The sequence below is a fragment of the Thyridium curvatum genome (genome assembly GCF_004353045.1).
Source record: "Thyridium curvatum strain D216 chromosome Unknown NODE_62_length_255573_cov_84.952434, whole genome shotgun sequence".
Taxonomy (NCBI): domain Eukaryota; kingdom Fungi; phylum Ascomycota; class Sordariomycetes; order Thyridiales; family Thyridiaceae; genus Thyridium; species Thyridium curvatum.
The window spans coordinates 63,452-79,836 of record NW_022156817.1 but is presented as its reverse complement, the minus strand read 5'-3'; the positions used below and the strand labels follow the sequence as shown (position 1 = coordinate 79,836).

Genomic DNA, 16,385 nt, shown 5'->3' with positions numbered 1-16,385 from the left:
GCCAGGCGGATCAATTACTTCGTCGAGACTCTTTTCCTTCTCCGCACACAACGAAATCAATGATTCAACATCCCGAGTTATCTTGGACAGTAATACTTGCTATCTGCGGAATAGCAGTTGAGTGAGGCCAAAATGCCTTCAGGGCTTTGAGGTCTAGATAGGTCGTTATGGGGGTCAACAATTACGGAGATGCCGAATATCTGGAAGAGTTGTGCTTCTACTGACTTTAATGCGAAGAATAACCGAAGCACACAGTCTCTACTTGTCAAGTTACTCCGAGCCGCATTATGGACGAGCGCTGAGAGAATCACTTGAGACACCCGTGACTACCTACCTACCTTTACTTTGCATCTTCCACGTGAGAACGGGATCTCACGAGTGAATGGCTTACCACGTAGGTGCCTGCCTCCATCATAATGAACAAGGTACATGAGCATCTCCGTTAGTGAGTGATCTGGATATTCCAATGACACTCAATGAAGCACATCGTGTTCAGAGACTGTCACTATCACAAGCATGGCCTGAGGCGGGTCGTCATACGCGCAGCTTTGCAAACTCCAGATGACTGTGGAAGGAGGACACATGAGGGAGAAATCCATGAAGTAGCTGCTCCCTTTACATTTCCAACCCGTCTCTCTGTGGGGTGGGTGCCGTCAGCTTCATATCAGATTCGTAGGCAGACCAACTGACTCCTTCCCTCGACCATGATCTGTCATGTGTTCGTGACGTCGTGACGGCGTGAGAGGAGGGGGTTGAGACCAATAACCAAGTACATTGAATGCGTATTCAGGGGCCCAGAATGGAAGAATGATATGGCAAGATCGCTTTCTTTGATTGCAATCGTGAGGTGGAAGCCACAATGTTCACTGTCATCCCATTCAACGTCGTTTGGCAGCCACGTACTTGCCTACTTGTACCCTCGCAGCTTGTGCCTGTCACTCAACCCTCACTTCCTCCCAACCTGATCACTCATTTCATCTGGCAAGACGGAACAAGTGACTGCCTTGCCAAACACTTCTATGTCTTTTCTGCGGCCGTAATCTTTCCGCTTTCCCTCCTACCCACCTTCCAATTCACGGCAACAATAGCAGCAGAGGCCACCACCACCCTTTCCTTTTTTGGATCTTGCAGTCAATTGTTGGATTTCTCTCCGGCATTTACGCCTTTCCAGACCTCTATTCTTCATCTTGGTATTATTGGCGGGACACCATCCGTGATTTCGACCTCATCTCCGATCCTATGGGCAGGCTGTGATTGCAGCCAGCACGTACAGGTCACCTTTGACTCAAGATCTCTCATATCTTTCCCCCAAGTCGTCTTGTTTCACGGCGTCGTGACTCTCTCTCTTCGTGAACAGCCGTCACCGAGGACATAGCACGTTTCTTCGACCTGTCCGCTTCAACTCCAGGCTGTCATCACCTTTTCCCGACTTGTCATTCACTAGAATCTCAACCAAAACACAAACCTGACCCACGTCACTGGCAGCCTTACCTACAATGGCTTCTCAGGAGACTGGAGTTCATTCATGCTCTCCGCACTCTTCAAGCGGAGGTGCCGATTCTTATAAGCACGACGGCACGCCAGACACTCGCCTGACTGCTTTCTCCCCCGAAGGCAACTCGGTCAAATCAAACAAGCCTCCTCCCGCTCCTCTGAACTTGATCAACTCGGCCCCCAGATCCAAAGCCTTCAACCACGAGATCATGCCCAGCCTTTGCCAGAGAAACGAGCACCATGATGACAAGGATCCTTTTGTGAGCTCCGTGGTCGACTCCAAGGACCAGCCCAAGCTCTCAGCCACAGCCTCTGCTTTTCGTCCGCATGTCGGCAAGGGACCCATGACACTGCAAGATGCTGCCGGACCGACGATGGAGCCACAGCCCCCGGTGTCTCCATACTTGAGCACAGAGTTGGACATTTCCCGTTGTCTGCTTGTCTCGTCGCCTTCCAAGCGTCTTTCAGGGACCGACGTTGACACTTATATTGCGGTATGCTACTCCTGATTGACACCCTTTCGTCGTCTTTTTTTTCTGACTCTTCCCAGACGCTCAATTGTCTCGGATTGCCCCTGCAAGGTACAAGGCAAACCTTTCCAAAGGAGAACGGAGTGCTTCTCCGATTGACAAACATCCGTGATGCGTTCACGGTTCACCAAAACGCCAGACTTGGTGGCTCGGATTGGACAGCTATCTTCGTCTCAAGCCCTAAACCTGCTACGGTATGTTCATCAGCCAGCTAGCGTGGAATTATTGAGAACTAATACTTTCTTTCGACGCTGCAGGATGCATCTCTCGAGGCAATCCTTCCTCCCACCGCACCAGAGGGTCAGCTCAGCCTGCTAGCTCGTGTGCAACAAGGCCATATGGACCCAGCCCAGGTTGAGGTGACTGTGCTCCGTGTTCTACAAGACGAGGGAGACTTGTTTGCCTTCCAGGTTCATGCCAGTTTTCACAACGGCGCCTTGACGGCCACAATCGAGTTTGCTGATGTCAACGTGGCATCTGACTTCTACGCCAGGTACAACTCGGTCACCATTGAGGTAGGTTCCGGGCGTATTGTTGTCTCTTTGTCGTTGTCGGAGTCTAACACCATTGCTCGTAGGGGATCCAGCTTGTCCTTACCTTCCACAAGATCGCACGACCCCAACAGCAGCACGACCAGCCTGCTGGCCCAAACACCCCGGCAAACACGCCGCTCCGCTCCAGTGTCGATGACATTGGCTCGGCGTTCAGCAATATCTCGATTGGTATTTCACCTTCTATGAATGGCAATGCTGCTGCCATGGGTCCGCCAAGCCACCCTCATAACCTTCCACTTCCGCCACAATCTGGGCTTTACCCTGTCATGTACCGCCCCTCTGCGGTGAATGAAGTGTTCTACGACACATTTCCTCACTCTCACACTCTGAGTATCGCCCCGGATAGCCTCTCCCTTCCCAGACCCTACTACCCTCCAACAATGCCGGTTCGGGCTGTCAATGCCCACGATGATCTTGCCACGCCCAGATCGATGCATGCTCGACCTTACGGCAGGCGTCAGAATGCTATGCGAGTCACTCGATCCACATACTACAATGCAGCAGGGCATCACAACCATGTTGATGTCACGCGAATTCGCGAAGGCATCGATGTCCGCACCACTGTATGTCTGACCATGACTTGTTCTCTGTACTGATTTCACTACTGACCTCTCATTTGCAGATAATGCTTCGAAACATTCCCAACAAGGTTGATCAGGCCATGCTGAAGCGTATTGTGGACGAGTCGAGCTGGGGCAAGTACGACTTCATGTATCTTCGAATCGACTTCGCAAATGACTGCAAGTAAGTGTCTACAACGCCACGCCCTGAGTCTCGACCAGTTATTGATGTGCTCTCAGTGTTGGCTATGCTTTTATCAACTTTGTAGATGTGAGTATCAACCACCCTGGTCATTATCCCCAACTTCGCTGACGGACAACAATAGCCCCTGGACATCATTGACGTTAGTTAATCCTCGGCTGCCCCTTGAGGCTATGGCTAACATACAGATAGTTTGTCAATGCGCGAGGCAATCAGAGGTGGTACGTTCGTCTTTATACCTCAATACGCCTCGTTGATCGGTGCGCTCACAAGATTTAGGAATTGCTTCAAGAGCGACAAAGTCGCAGAGATCTCTTATGCCAGTGAGTTGTGCTTGCCAGAGACACGTCGTATGATCCTCACTGATACTGACTTGCTTTAGCCATCCAGGGCAAGGATTGCCTGGTTCAGAAATTCCGCAACAGTTCTGTCATGCTCGAGGCTCCTCATTATCGTCCCAAGGTAGTCGCCCATGGGGTAACAATTGAATTGAGGTAGTTCATACTGACTTATCTGTGACCAAAGCTCTACTTCACTTCGAATGGCCCGATGCCAGATTTAGCTGGCCAGGAGGAGCCGTTCCCAGAACCCGACAACCAGTCGAAGATGAAGCGAAGCTGTGAGAACGCAGAACACGTCGGTGAGTTGCGTTGATGACCTTCTCGGAGTTTCTGATTGCAACTTGCTGATGTCTAATCTAGGACTCTTCACACCAAATGCTGGTCAGCATTTTCGCGATGAACAGCGCCGTCGTCGATCACAGTTTGACCGAGGTACAAGACTTGCTGCTCTTGAGGAGTACGACTACGAGCCCAACTTCAACCGCCTCTACTCTCTGCAGTGACACGAAGCAGACTCCATGCCCGGAGCTTCCAGTCGAGCATAACGGAATATCCGCTGTCCTGTCAAGAATTTCTGGTCGCAGCTTCAGTCCTGCTATCTCGGTTGCTATATACGAGAAACACCCTGACAGCTATGTGTACCTTTTCCAGACTTGCTATAATCGCCGAGTCCGTGGCATTCAATTTTGTCGTGTATACTGCGAATAATCACACCAGAAAATCGAGAGAAAAAAAAGGAACGGGAGCATTACTTTTGAGTATTCCATAGAATCAATCTAATCAGGGTCAATGCCCATTCCTTGGTCAACAGCGAGTGGCGCATGGCTTTCCAACCTGGGAGGACTGGACAAGGTATTGTTGGACAAAGCCGGCGATGAGATACTGGCCGGCTTATATCAGTCTAGGAAAGGGCGGAAGTCATACTGAAGGCAACTTGGACCAGGGAACGACGGGGTTGGCTCGAATAGCATGCAAAACTTGGAAGTCGGGGGCCAGAAAGGGGCAAATGATAGCGCTAGACAGACACAAATCAAATTCTTAGGCACAAGGAGACCACACCTCTAGAGTGTCGTTGTTGGGATGCTTGATTGTTTATACTGTATCATGCTAGTATGTAACCCATGCGATGCCATGTCATGTCGCCAATGCAATAAAACAAGAAACAAAAATGACAATATTAAGGCGCCTGCATTAACTTGGGTCTTCTGGCAATGCTGGTAACGGTTTCCTAGCCGTTCCAACAAGTGAGGTGGTGGTTATCGTGGGTATCGACCTCATCTCTCCATCCTCGCAGTCTCCATGCACTTGCTCTTCGGATTTGTCCTGCTCTATTGAGCTGGGCCCGTCAACGGCCATTTCGTTCAAGCTATCGGCCTTGGCCGAGTTCCAGTTCTTCTCTTCCTCTTCAAAGTAAGCTGGCTGGGCGGTCGGCGGCGACCCTTCCCGACTGGCAGACTCGGAGGTCGGCGTCAGGGGCAGGACCTTGTCGGGGTAGGACTTGCTACGGGACAGGGCTCTGGCCCGGGCGTCACCGGCGCCGGACCCGGCGCCGCCGCCTCGGTAGGGCGACGTGGTGGGCGAGCCCATCATGGCGCCGCCGCCGTACTGGTGCAGCAGGGCGAGGTCGAGCAGGGCGGCCGCGCCGCCGCGCGAGTCGCCGGCGCCAAAGACGAAGCTGCCGCTGCCGGCGATGCCGCGCGAGAAGATGACGAGGACGAGGCACGAGAGCAGCAGGACGGCCTGGAGGATGGCCATGCGCTTCTGGAAGACGACCTCGTCGGCGAGCAAAGACAAACGGTCCGAGAGGGCGACGAGCTCGCGCTCGGAGCGCTCGCGCTGCGACTCGAGGGCGATGACGGTCGACTGCCAGACCTGGTCGTACTGCTGGCGGACGGCGCGCAGCTCGGCGAGCACGGTGCCGTTGAGCGAGTCGAGGAAGGCGTCGACGCGGGCGATCTGGCGGCGCTCCATCTTGCCCAGGGCCTCGCGCAGGAAGAGCGACTGGTCCTCGATGTACTGGAGCGAGAGGGAGGTGTTGGACTCGAGGAGCTGCAGGCGCTTGGTGATGGACTTGAAGAAGGACTCTTGGACCGTCGGGGACGGGTTGGGCGGCGGTGGCGTGGAGCCGCTGCCGCCGTTGGCGTTGCTTCCTCCCTTGTCGGAGGGGGTGGATGAGCTTGAGGACGTGCGGTTGCGGGAGGAGACGTGGTGGTTCTGCTGTTGGTGGGAGGGTTTAGGGAGGAGGGTGGTAGGTTTGTGGGACCTCTGGGTTGTTCGTGTTGAGGATGGCTGTGCCTTCTTGTTGTTGTTGTTGTTGTTGTTGTTATTCTTACTACTCGGCTTTGGTTGCTGAGAGGATGCAGCTGGGGTGGATGTGCTGGTCGTTGGTGGTAGTTTGGAGGGCGGTGCGGATTGCGTCGGTCCATCTGAGGTGTTGCTGTGGTCTGGTTGGGTATGTTTGTTGGTGTCAGGGGAAGGAGAGGATGTAGGGCCGCTCCCTGCGTTTGCAGATGATCTGGACGAGGATGCTGAAGCCTGTTGGGCTTGAGCCGAGTCCCCAGATGCCTTCGTGACAGCCTCGTCGCTCGATATTGAGCCATCATTGGAGGGTGGTGTGGTGCTTGCGCCTGTGTCGCCGGAGCCGCCTTGGCCGTCCTCGCCATTGGTAGGAGGCGATGGAGAAGTCTCCGTGGGTGCCAAGGAGATGGGACAGACATGGCTTGACGCCTCGGTGTAGAAGATGGGGTTCCAAGGCGACAGCTCGTACTTGGCAGAGAAGGGCTCGTACTCCTGATGCGCCACGGCCTCCTTGGGCGGCTCCTCCACTGCTGGCTCGCTGACGGCGGCCTGGGGCCGCTCAGCGACATCCTGCACGCTCTCAAACGTTTCGTCGTCATCGTCACGGCCGCCTTCGCTCTCCTTCCACGAATCAAGCATACGGGTGCCGTGAACCCGGAACAGCGAAACGGGGCAATAGTACTCGTTACCGTAGTGCGTAAGCAGCTCGATGCGGATGTACTTGGCCCAGATCTGCGGGTGCTCGATCAAGAAGGGCTGGATGTCGCGCGAGTTCCTGGCCTCGAAGACGCCGAGCTCCTTCCACTTCTCGAGCTTGACGGGGTACCGGTCGCTGACGCTAACGCGGAACCGGCGAATCATGCTCGAGAAGAACTCAAAGTTGGCGAGGACGACGGTGTCGACGAGGATGTCGTCGCTGAGCTCGACGATGAAGTACTTGTTTTGCGTGTTGCACTCGAGCAGCATGTACGAGTCCTTGTTCTCGACGAGGATGGCCTTTGCGTTCTTAGCGCCGGCGCTCGTCTTGAGGACCGTGGCGCCGGCGTCAAAGGAGGCGTAGGAGAAGCGCTCCTTGCACGTCTTGCCTGCGTCCTTGCTGCGGTAGTACTGCGTCCTGCCGTCGTCGTAGAGGACGGCGTCCCTGCCCCTGGCCTCTTCTCTGGGGGAGTCGGCAGCCGGGCCGGACCCAGAGGTCAGCTCGGAGACCTTCTCCGACAGCGCGTCGAAGTCGAGAGAGATCTCGCCGTCATCGTCCAGGCTGTCGAGGTTGCCGTTGGACGAGCCGCTGTAGCCGTCGGCCCTGTGCTCCTGCTTCCTGCGCGCCTGGAGGTCCGCCGGGTCCTGTCCCGACTTGCGCAGCTGCAGCTCCTTCCACTCCTCGAAGGACATGAAGGAGCTGGTGGCCAGATCCTGCCCATCGTCATCCTCTACCACGCCCTTGTCCTTGTCCTTGTCCTTGTCCTTGTCCTTGTCCTTGTCCTTGTCCTTGTCCTTGTCCGCCGCCTGCTCCTCTCCCGCCGTAGCGTTCTGCACGTCGGCCGGCGCCGCGCCCGTCGCCGCCGTGGGGTCCTGGCCGGGCCAGTTCGTCCGCAGGCACTGTTGCGGCAGGGTGTGTGTTATGTAGTTGATCGTCCTCGACTCGCACTGCTCCGGGCCCGCGATCGGAGCGCGGCTCCCTCCCACACCGGGCGCGGGGGACTCCGCCGCAGCGACGGCGGTGAAGGGGTCGCATGAGGAGCCCAGCAGCAGCGCCGCCGCCGCCACCACGAGTAAGGACTGGAGGCGGCCGGGCGACTGCGGTCGCATGGTGTCCGAGTGGTTTTTGTGCGATCAGTACGATCTTGTGCGTGGCCGTCTCTGTCTCCGTCTCTTCTCTTTGTACTCAAAAGCGGCTGTGACGTCGTCGTGCTTGTGGACGGTCCATGGTATCTCTCTCAGCGAGCACTACCAATTGATAAGGGATTGGTCGACCTTGCTCGAGAGGAAACCGGGTTTGTCGTTCTCGATAGGCAATATGCGTGCGATCTATGAGGCTCGAAGGAGAGCAAGTTGACAGCTTGTCCTTGGACCAGTCAGATAGGCTAATTCGTGTGTAAGTGGCAGACAAAGGCGAGCTTCATTGGGACAAGGTGGCAGAAAGAGATGATGTTGGGGGTTGTATTTGAGGGGCTTGAGCTGCACAGATCACTGGTCCGTGGTCTATATTCAGCATAATGCAAATCTACCAGCAACTGGGGCGCCATTGATTTCCTACTTAGCATCCCGGCATGCGCCCACAGAAACCCCCACCGCCGCTGACCGGCATGCTGGTTGGGGTCCCAATTCTTCCCTACCTGGGTAACATTAGCGCCATGTTTTAGCGGTCAACGTGGCGTCTGGCTTTCAAACAAGTCTTGGGCTAGAGTCGTTCCAGGCCCGACCATTCAAGCCCCGGAATTTCCACTTTCCAAACACCAAGAGTATTACACTTTCAATACTTTCAATAGGTCAGACGGCGTATCTCATGGGCCGGTGGAGTAGGTGAAGGCGGCCAGAAATGCTTATGATGATTAGGAGCATGCCTGTCCTGCTTCGTATCATGGAAATGCTCAGTCTCTCTCTACTGCTTCTAATGCTATAATATCCTACTCGTACCCTGTCCTGGAGTGCCAGGATAGAACGCCGGCAATGCAATGCAAATGAACCCGCACTGGTATATGCTTAATGAAAAGGAAGCCTGCCACCCAGATGAGTTGGGGCAGAGAATTGAAACAGAAAACAATAAAAGCAGCAATAGACAAGTCTCATGTGACTATGTCCATGAAGGTGCCGTAGCCTCTCGGTCTCGGTTAGATAGACATGCGTCCTTCCGAAGCCTCGAGGTCGCGAATGTACTTCACAAATGTCTTTTTGTGTGCCTTTTGGGAAAGGTCAGCTTGTGGCTTTGCCAAATGGGTGAGAACAAGTCCAATCTTACCATGCCAGCGTATTCGCCGTCCCGCAAGACGCAGATATAACGAAGACCAAGCTTAACGAAGCATTCGTAGACCAGATCCATGGGAGATCTAATGTCCAATGCAACCGGCGCCTACAATGTCGGGTTGGATTAGCAGTCGAGTCGCACAACACGCAGTTAAAAAAAAAAGGCACATACCGGATCAATGTAGGGAGTGAAGTCAGTCGGGTCGGCCTCCCCATCGTCTGAGTCGTCGATGCTCGGCACAGGCGCCATCAGGCACATCCTGGACTCCTCGTCCTCGAGATTATCGAGGGCGAATTCGAGGTCAGGTGCCGGTATCAATCCGACCAATACGTTATTGCGTATGATAGGCAAGCCGCCGTCGAGTTCCCCTGCTCGGTGAAGAACCTCCAGCTTCTTACGGAGGCTGGTGGCAGGTACCATCGGCGAGTTCGAAATGTCAATGACCCTCTCCCGGCGGACACGAGGTACAATATCTGCCAGGTCCGAGGTGAATATCGGCTTGTTCTTGTTGCTCAAGAACGGGTAAGAATTCATGTCGATCAAGAGGTCCTATGTAGTATTAGTACCTCACATACCATGCAGCAAGGGGTCAGGGAGACTCACATAAACACTGACAGGCTCGATAGCGTCCGCGGTCCACTTGGCCACCAGGATGGCCAGAGAGAATGGGAGCACATAATCGAGACTTCCCGTGATCTCGAACAAGATGACAGCAAGCGTGACAGACAGCCTGGTGACGCCACACATGGTCGCCCCAGCGGCAATGAGGCCGTATACGCCAGGCTGGATGCAGGTAGACTCATCGACCAGAGGACAAGAACCCCATACACCCCAGTGAGGAAATCTCATCACGACCCATTGCACCATGTGGCCAATGGTACGGCCCATCAGACCGCCCACCACCATGGACGGGACATAAATGCCGGCTGGCACTTTGATTCCGAAAGTGATGATGGTGAGTACCCCCTTGACGAGGAAGGCTGAGATCAACAAGCCGAGTATTGCCGGGATCTCGTCAATGCTCTTTGGGCAGATGCCAAGATCATCGAGATTGTTGTCCCTCTCATCACAAGGGGCTGCAAGATTGTATAAGAGCTTGGCCACCGGCAGCTTGGTAAGAACGTTCCAGTAGCCGATAAGGCCCGTGACAAGCGCCACGAGCACAACTTCGACGAGGGGGTACTTTTTTATGGTTGGAATGCGGCGGAACGTCTTGGCCCACTGCCTCGAAGCCTTGATGAACACAGCTCCAGCGACGCCACCAAGAACACCAACTACGATGAAGCTCAAAAGCTCAAAGTATTCCCAGTCGACCGGATACTGCACCTGGAACATGACGATCTTGTGGGTCCCGTAGGGGTTGAGGAACTTAAGCGTAAGCGCAGCCGTAATGCAGCAAAAGAAAGTCCTAAACAGCGTTTTGGCCGGGAAGAAGTACGAGACTTCTTCGAGGCCAAAAAGCACACCTCCTAGGGGAGCGCCGAAAGCGACCGTCACGCCAGCCGCTGCGGCAGCTGATAGAACTTCTCGTCTCTTGGCGTCGTTGCGATCGTACTTGGAGAAGAGGCGACTGGCGATGTTGCCGACACAGGTCGCGATATGGACAAATGGCCCTTCCTTGCCCAAGCTCAAGCCCGAGGCCACACTCAGAATCAGCCCAACGGACTTGATAATAATGGTCTTGACGCCGAGAAACCCGTGAAGGACGAAACCGCTGAGGATGACCCGGACTTCTGCCACACCACTTCCCGCAGCAGAATAGTAAATCATCGGCGGCTGTGCGGAGGGCTCCTTGACAAGGGTCTGCCTCGGGCTAACAGGGTTGTCCTCCTCGGGGCGGTCGTCTGGGATCGCAACGGCTTCGGCGGCGAGGTTCTCGTCAAGAGTGGTAAGTCTGTAGGCAGATGGCACAACAGTCTTGGTCGTGAGGGTGAGAAGACACGCGAGGCTGGAGAAAATGATGCAAGAGACGATGTAGACCCCAAACTCAGACCATTTCTCCCCGATACGGCTCTCACTAAAGAACTCTCCCCACTCCTGCCAATCTGTGCAAGGCCCATGGGGGCAGCAACTCTGGTGCACATGTCAGTGTTCTCTTCTGAGCGTCCGATGCGGGTCAGGTCGGCTACGTTACCTTCTCATTCAGATACCATTCCTTCGAACAGTATCCATATTTGTAGTCGAAAGCTGTAGCTTCCGAGATATCGATCAAATACGCTATCACGGCAACCACGAAGCCGACGAGAGCCGATAGTATCCAACCCTGGGCGCCGTCGAACAGTATGTAGACACGTCCCCAAAAGTCCTTCCGGCTCCGAAGCGCCTTGACACGATAGGCGTCTGCGATGCTGTCGTGCACCCAGTCCGTTGATGTAAACTGATCGTACCAAACCCGCTCGTCCTGGGAATAGGACAGCTTGGACTCGCTTAGGGGGTCTGGGCGGTCGGAGAGGGCATTGATGAGGCGTTGGCCCCATGAGCCAGCGCGGCTATGGTGTCGACTGTGGTGTCGACTACCCAGGATACTTCCTAGACACCATCGCGTATCAGTACACATTAAACAAAGGCCCAAATGGGGGGGAAATAAGCGGTACGGATCGCCATTCATACCTGTGAAACTCTGACTCTGCGACAAGGTCGGACGCCTGGAGACGCCCTGGGCGCTTGGGAGGCGCAGCTTTGCTCGCGGACCTTGGAGCAGAGGTGACCGCTCATCGGGTTGGGACGAGACCGAAGGTCGTCGACTCCGGGTCCGGCGCTGGGTGGGCGATGGAGGCAGCGAGAGGTGCGGGCCAGCTGCGCTGCTGCCGTCCTCGGCCATTTTGGCCGTAATTTCAACTCTGAGTAAGGGAATGCGTTGGGCACCTGGATGAGGAGAAGTGCTTTGGCAAGCAGCCCTCTGAGTTAATGTACTGGTCTATCCAGGCAGAGAGGAGCGGTTGGCCGGGTTCCGGTGTGTGTGAGGGGAAATCGGCAGTGGAGAAAGGCCTACCTACAGGATTGAACCAGGTAGCTTCCCGCGGTGGTGGAGACACGCTGTGGGGAGAAATTGCACTTGATCACAAAGACTCTCTCTCCAGAACGCGAGGAATCTCCAAGAGCAAACTACCCCGAGGGAAGGCACCGGGGATGGAGAATGGCCCGGTCTTCTGAAGCTAGATGGTAGCTGAGACGAGCGAACCGGCTCGTGATAGTCGTGATGGAGGGTGGTGTGTGTCACTGTGTCAGTGTGTCAGGCAGGATGACGAGAAGCATACACGTGAACCACCAAAGCCCCCGTCGTCCCACTGCACCTCCCGGTGAGTCCTTGTCCTTGTCAACAAGCCATACAGAGAGGGTCGTATGTTATTCTGTCATACCAACAAGTGCTGTTGGTGAGAGAGAGGGTCAACTTGTGGATAGAAAGCGAGCTGCATGCAGTGAATCACGAAAAGGACCAGGCCCCAAAGGCGGTAAACGCTGCCGCTGTCAAAACAATAAGAACTGCCGATGAGATCATACATAGAGTCATGTAGCACCGAGGGACCCCTGAAAACTGCCTAACAATGAGCGCCATCAAGCCGTTGGTCTTAGCGCTGTTGGCGCGTAAAAGAATGCTAGAACCACGCCTCTTGTGGTAGCATTGATGCACTTGGGTGGATCCAACCTCATTGTGCTTCGACAGCTTCAGAGTGGAGCGCATCCCAATCAATATCATCTCCAGAAGACAGCCGAACCTTGCAAGTTCTTTGTCTCACAAGCCCTCGCGAAGCACCTCAACTCTCTTTCTACCTTTTCAAGACCAAGGCTAGACTCGAGGCTGGCAATGGCTCTCGGATAGGGCATATCTGGACCATGTCATCAGGCCATGGGGGCAGGCTGGAGAGACCTGTCGACCTGCCCTCTCATTCATCACGGCGCTCCCAGTCTCGTCGCCACAGCACACATCGGCATGGGAAGTCTCCTAGACGGAGCGATTCACACGATAGGTCAAGGAGGAGACACCGATATCGTGTAGATCATAGCGATCGCAGCGCTGCTCGTAGTCAAAGCCGTCGGGAAGCAAGTCCCAAGCCCACCAGCCATGAGCTTGTGAAGTATCAGGATCCGTCTGCCCAGGCTGCAGGCGGGGACGATGAGGTCCTCTACGTCCTCGATAACCGTGGCGATCCCCTCATTGTGAGATACGGCACAAACGACCGTTCCAAGATCCCCGAGTATCGTAGGTCGGGGAGTGGCAAGGTTCTTGGTGCTCGGGGATATCTGCACATTAGCCGCGAAGGCGCGCGGGAGACATTCGTTCTCAGGGGCCCTCGAGACACGGGTTCTATCTTTCGCGACAAGCACAACCCTCTTCTTTTACAAGCGGCGCAAGCCAGAACCAAGCGCATACGGCCACAAGCATCTGCCGGTCAAGGCCTAGAAGACCCGGTCCATCAGGATTACATATCCCTTGGCCCTTCCCGCAAGAGGAAGCGCGACGATGACGAAGCTTCGATATATTCTTCAGATGACGAGAGCAGAGCATATAGATCTATCCAGAGCAGAAAGAAGGATGAGCCCTCGGACAGCGAGCTTGAGTACGACAGCGACGCCGCCCTCCACGACCGACAAGATCAGCAGCGAGATGTCGACCCTCTGAAGGAGAGGTCTATCGAGCTATCAAGAATCGTGAAGGAGCAGCCAGGTGATATTGAATCCTGGCTCGAACTTGTACAATTGCAGCATGAGCTCCTGCTGGATACCGACCGTGACTTGACCAGAGCTGAAGCTCAGAGCCTGGCTGACATCAAGCTATCCATGCTTGAGACGGCAATAAAGCATGCCCGCTCAGACACGGATCGTGAGAGAGTTCTCCTTCGTCTCATGAGGGAGGGCTCCAAAATATGGGACTCCAAATCGCTAGGGCGCCGCTGGCGAGAGGTCACTCAGGACCACTCGGAGAGCTTTGGCTTATGGAAAGCACGTCTGGACTTTGAAGTCTCGAATTTGACCACCTTCAACTTTGAAAGCGTCAAACAAATCCATCTCGACAAATTGCACAGGTTGAGAGAACAATTAGTCACCACATCCGACACAGTCAGAACATATGAACAGCTGATCTATGTGTTCCTGAGGACAACTCGCTTCATACAGGACGCAGGGTATTCCGAGATGGCCGTGGCCGCTTGGCAGGCCCTCCTGGAGTTGACCTTTGCGAGGCCACCATCGATGGCCGATGCAGGGGTGGAAGACATGAAGCAGAGTCTGACAGACTTTTGGGACGGCGAGTTCCCCCGGATAGGGGAGGACAATGCCAAAGGTTGGGCATCGAGCGTCGAAAGTGAGGCTCTTCCCGACATGCCAGATGCTGTGCTCTCCGAGGCCGTTGAACCACCCCGGACAAGGGATGTATACAAAGCATGGGCCGCCATCGAACAGAGCCAGGCTCGCAAGTCGACACTGCCAGGGCGTACCCTTGATGACGGTAGCGATGTCGATCCGTTCCGGGTCGTCATCTTCACGGACATAGAGGAGCTTCTCTTTGCCATCCCGACCTCGGTCATCCCCACAGTCAGGATGCAGCTCGTCGATGCCTTCCTGCTCTTTTGTCAGCTTCCGCCCGCATCCTGCGTGAGCGATCTCACCGAAGAAGCCTGGCTTGATCCGTTCGTCTTCACAGGCTCTTCTCCTATCGCGGAGGCGCCACGCGCGGACAGCACGACCGAGATCACGCCAGAAACTGGTCGAAAAGAGCCCGACTTTGCGTCCGATGGGGTCAGAGCGAGAATCACCCCCGATATTCTCTTTGGCCAGCCGCACTGGTTCGCATATTTCGGCGGCGCGGGCTCACTAGCAAGAGCCGAGACGGCCTCAGTGCCCATCACCTTCTCTGCGGCTGTCATAAGGCAGCTCGCCCGCAATTTCCACGTCGCCGATCTCGCCGAGTACAGCCTCGCCCTGGACTATGCGCGAGATCCACCGAGCATCAAGAAGGCAGCCCGGAGCCTGATCAAGCTCTACCCGTCAAACGTCGCCCTGTACAACGCCTACGCCATCGCCGAGCACAACAACGGGAACCACGAGGTCGCCGAGAAAGTGCTCTCCTCAGCGACGAGCCAGAGGCTCGGGGCGGGAGCGAGCGACAGCCTGGTGCTGTGGCTGACCTGGGCCTGGCTCGATCTGGACACCGCGGGCAAGGACGCGGCGCTCGGTCGCCTCTGTGCATCCGTGGACGAGACACCGTCTCCTCCGTCGCCAGCGGACAGCGGGACCAGGCACGCCGTGACCCCGTCACAGCTCCTCAAAACCAGGCAAAAGTTGTCCGCGACCCGCGACCACCAGCTCTCGACGGGCAACCCCGAGGCGGCCGCCCGCGCCGCCCAAGCCGTCGCCCTGCTGGAGTACCTCGGCGCCCGGGACGGCGGGGCGGGACCGGCCTCCTCGCCGGGCGCGCAGGGCAACATATCCGCGGCGCTGGCCAGCGTCGAGGCCTTCTCCGGGGAGCTCGCCGCGCGGGCCCGCCACGGCCAGGGCGCCGCCGCCGCGGCGCACGAGCGCCTCCTGCAGTTCGCGGCCAGGCTGCTCTACCGGCACGCCCGGCGCGGCGCCTTCCGCCCCGCGTATCTGCGGGAGAAGCTGCGCGGCTTCGTGCGGCTGTTCCCCCGCAACACCGTGTTCCTGTCCCTCTTCGCCTGGGCCGAGTCCGGGTCCGCCGCCGCCGCCCTGCGCATCGACGACCCCGTCCGCGAGGTGCTCCGCGGCGTGGCCCTCTCGGGCCCGCACGACTGCCTGTCGACGCGCGCCTTCGCCATCCGGCACGAGCTGCGCGCCGGCAACGCCCACTCCGCGCGCGCCGCCTTCGAGCGCGCCCTGCGCAGCGACGCCCTCGGCCACGCTGGCGGCGGCGGCGGGGTCCCGAGCCTGTGGCGGGACTACGTGCGCTTCTGCTACGGCAGCAGGGAGCTGCGGGGCCGGGCCAAGGACGTGTTCTACAGGGCGGTCCACGCCTGCCCGTGGTCCAAGCAGCTCGTCATGGAGGCCTTCTCGACCGTGGTCAGGGACATGGACTCGAGCGAGCTGCGGGCAGTCTTCAACACGATCACGGAAAGGGGGCTGCGGGTGCACGTGGAACTGGGCGAGTTCGTGGACAAGTGGAAGGAGGAGCAGAGGAAAGGAAAGAGAGCAGAAACAGATGAGTTGATCATTTGATTATGTATTGATGTGATTGTAAAATTTTGCTCTACCGCTCAACATGTGTATCCCTTTCAGATTGTCGTGCAGCTGGATCAATGTGCTTGTTAGTAAGTCCTTAAAACTTGTGTTTCTAAGGGATAACTTACCTTCAACGCCTACTTGTTTGTTTGTCCCATATAGCACAGCATCAAGCCCAATGAATGGCACAGTGCTGTGAGTCACCGGCCGCCGACGCCGACGCCGACGCTCCTGCCTCATCCTTCAGCGACAGTCTCTACAGAGTGAGACC

The 16,385-nt window shown here is 56.2% G+C and overlaps 4 protein-coding genes across 4 annotated transcripts; 2 read left to right on the top strand and 2 right to left on the bottom strand.

Moving 5' to 3' along the window:
* Positions 1–1,496: 1,496 nt before the first annotated feature.
* On the top strand, positions 1,497–4,184 carry E0L32_008977 (uncharacterized protein; the record flags this gene model as incomplete). The annotated part of the gene is made up of 12 exons (XM_031143893.1): positions 1,497–1,988; positions 2,045–2,218; positions 2,282–2,539; positions 2,602–3,141; positions 3,201–3,322; positions 3,379–3,409; positions 3,465–3,482; positions 3,533–3,561; positions 3,620–3,663; positions 3,723–3,817; positions 3,866–3,980; positions 4,042–4,184. The coding sequence occupies 12 exons, from the start codon at positions 1,497–1,499 to the stop codon at positions 4,182–4,184; spliced, it is 2,061 nt and encodes a 686-aa protein (XP_030991497.1).
* A 688-nt stretch (positions 4,185–4,872) lies between these two features.
* On the bottom strand, positions 4,873–7,785 carry E0L32_008976 (uncharacterized protein; the record flags this gene model as incomplete). The annotated part of the gene is made up of 1 exon (XM_031143892.1): positions 4,873–7,785. One exon carries the CDS (start codon positions 7,783–7,785, stop codon positions 4,873–4,875), a length of 2,913 nt encoding a protein of 970 aa, XP_030991496.1.
* A 1,022-nt stretch (positions 7,786–8,807) lies between these two features.
* Positions 8,808–11,762, bottom strand: E0L32_008975 (uncharacterized protein; the record flags this gene model as incomplete). Its single annotated transcript, XM_031143888.1, has 6 exons — positions 8,808–8,876; positions 8,936–9,046; positions 9,113–9,490; positions 9,545–11,014; positions 11,076–11,470; positions 11,552–11,762. 6 exons carry the CDS (start codon positions 11,760–11,762, stop codon positions 8,808–8,810), a joined length of 2,634 nt encoding a protein of 877 aa, XP_030991495.1.
* Positions 11,763–12,486: 724 nt separating this feature from the next.
* E0L32_008974 (uncharacterized protein) lies at positions 12,487–16,111 on the top strand (the record flags this gene model as incomplete). The annotated part of the gene is made up of 2 exons (XM_031143887.1): positions 12,487–12,503; positions 12,562–16,111. The coding sequence occupies 2 exons, from the start codon at positions 12,487–12,489 to the stop codon at positions 16,109–16,111; spliced, it is 3,567 nt and encodes a 1,188-aa protein (XP_030991494.1).
* Between the last annotated feature and the right edge of the window lie 274 nt (positions 16,112–16,385).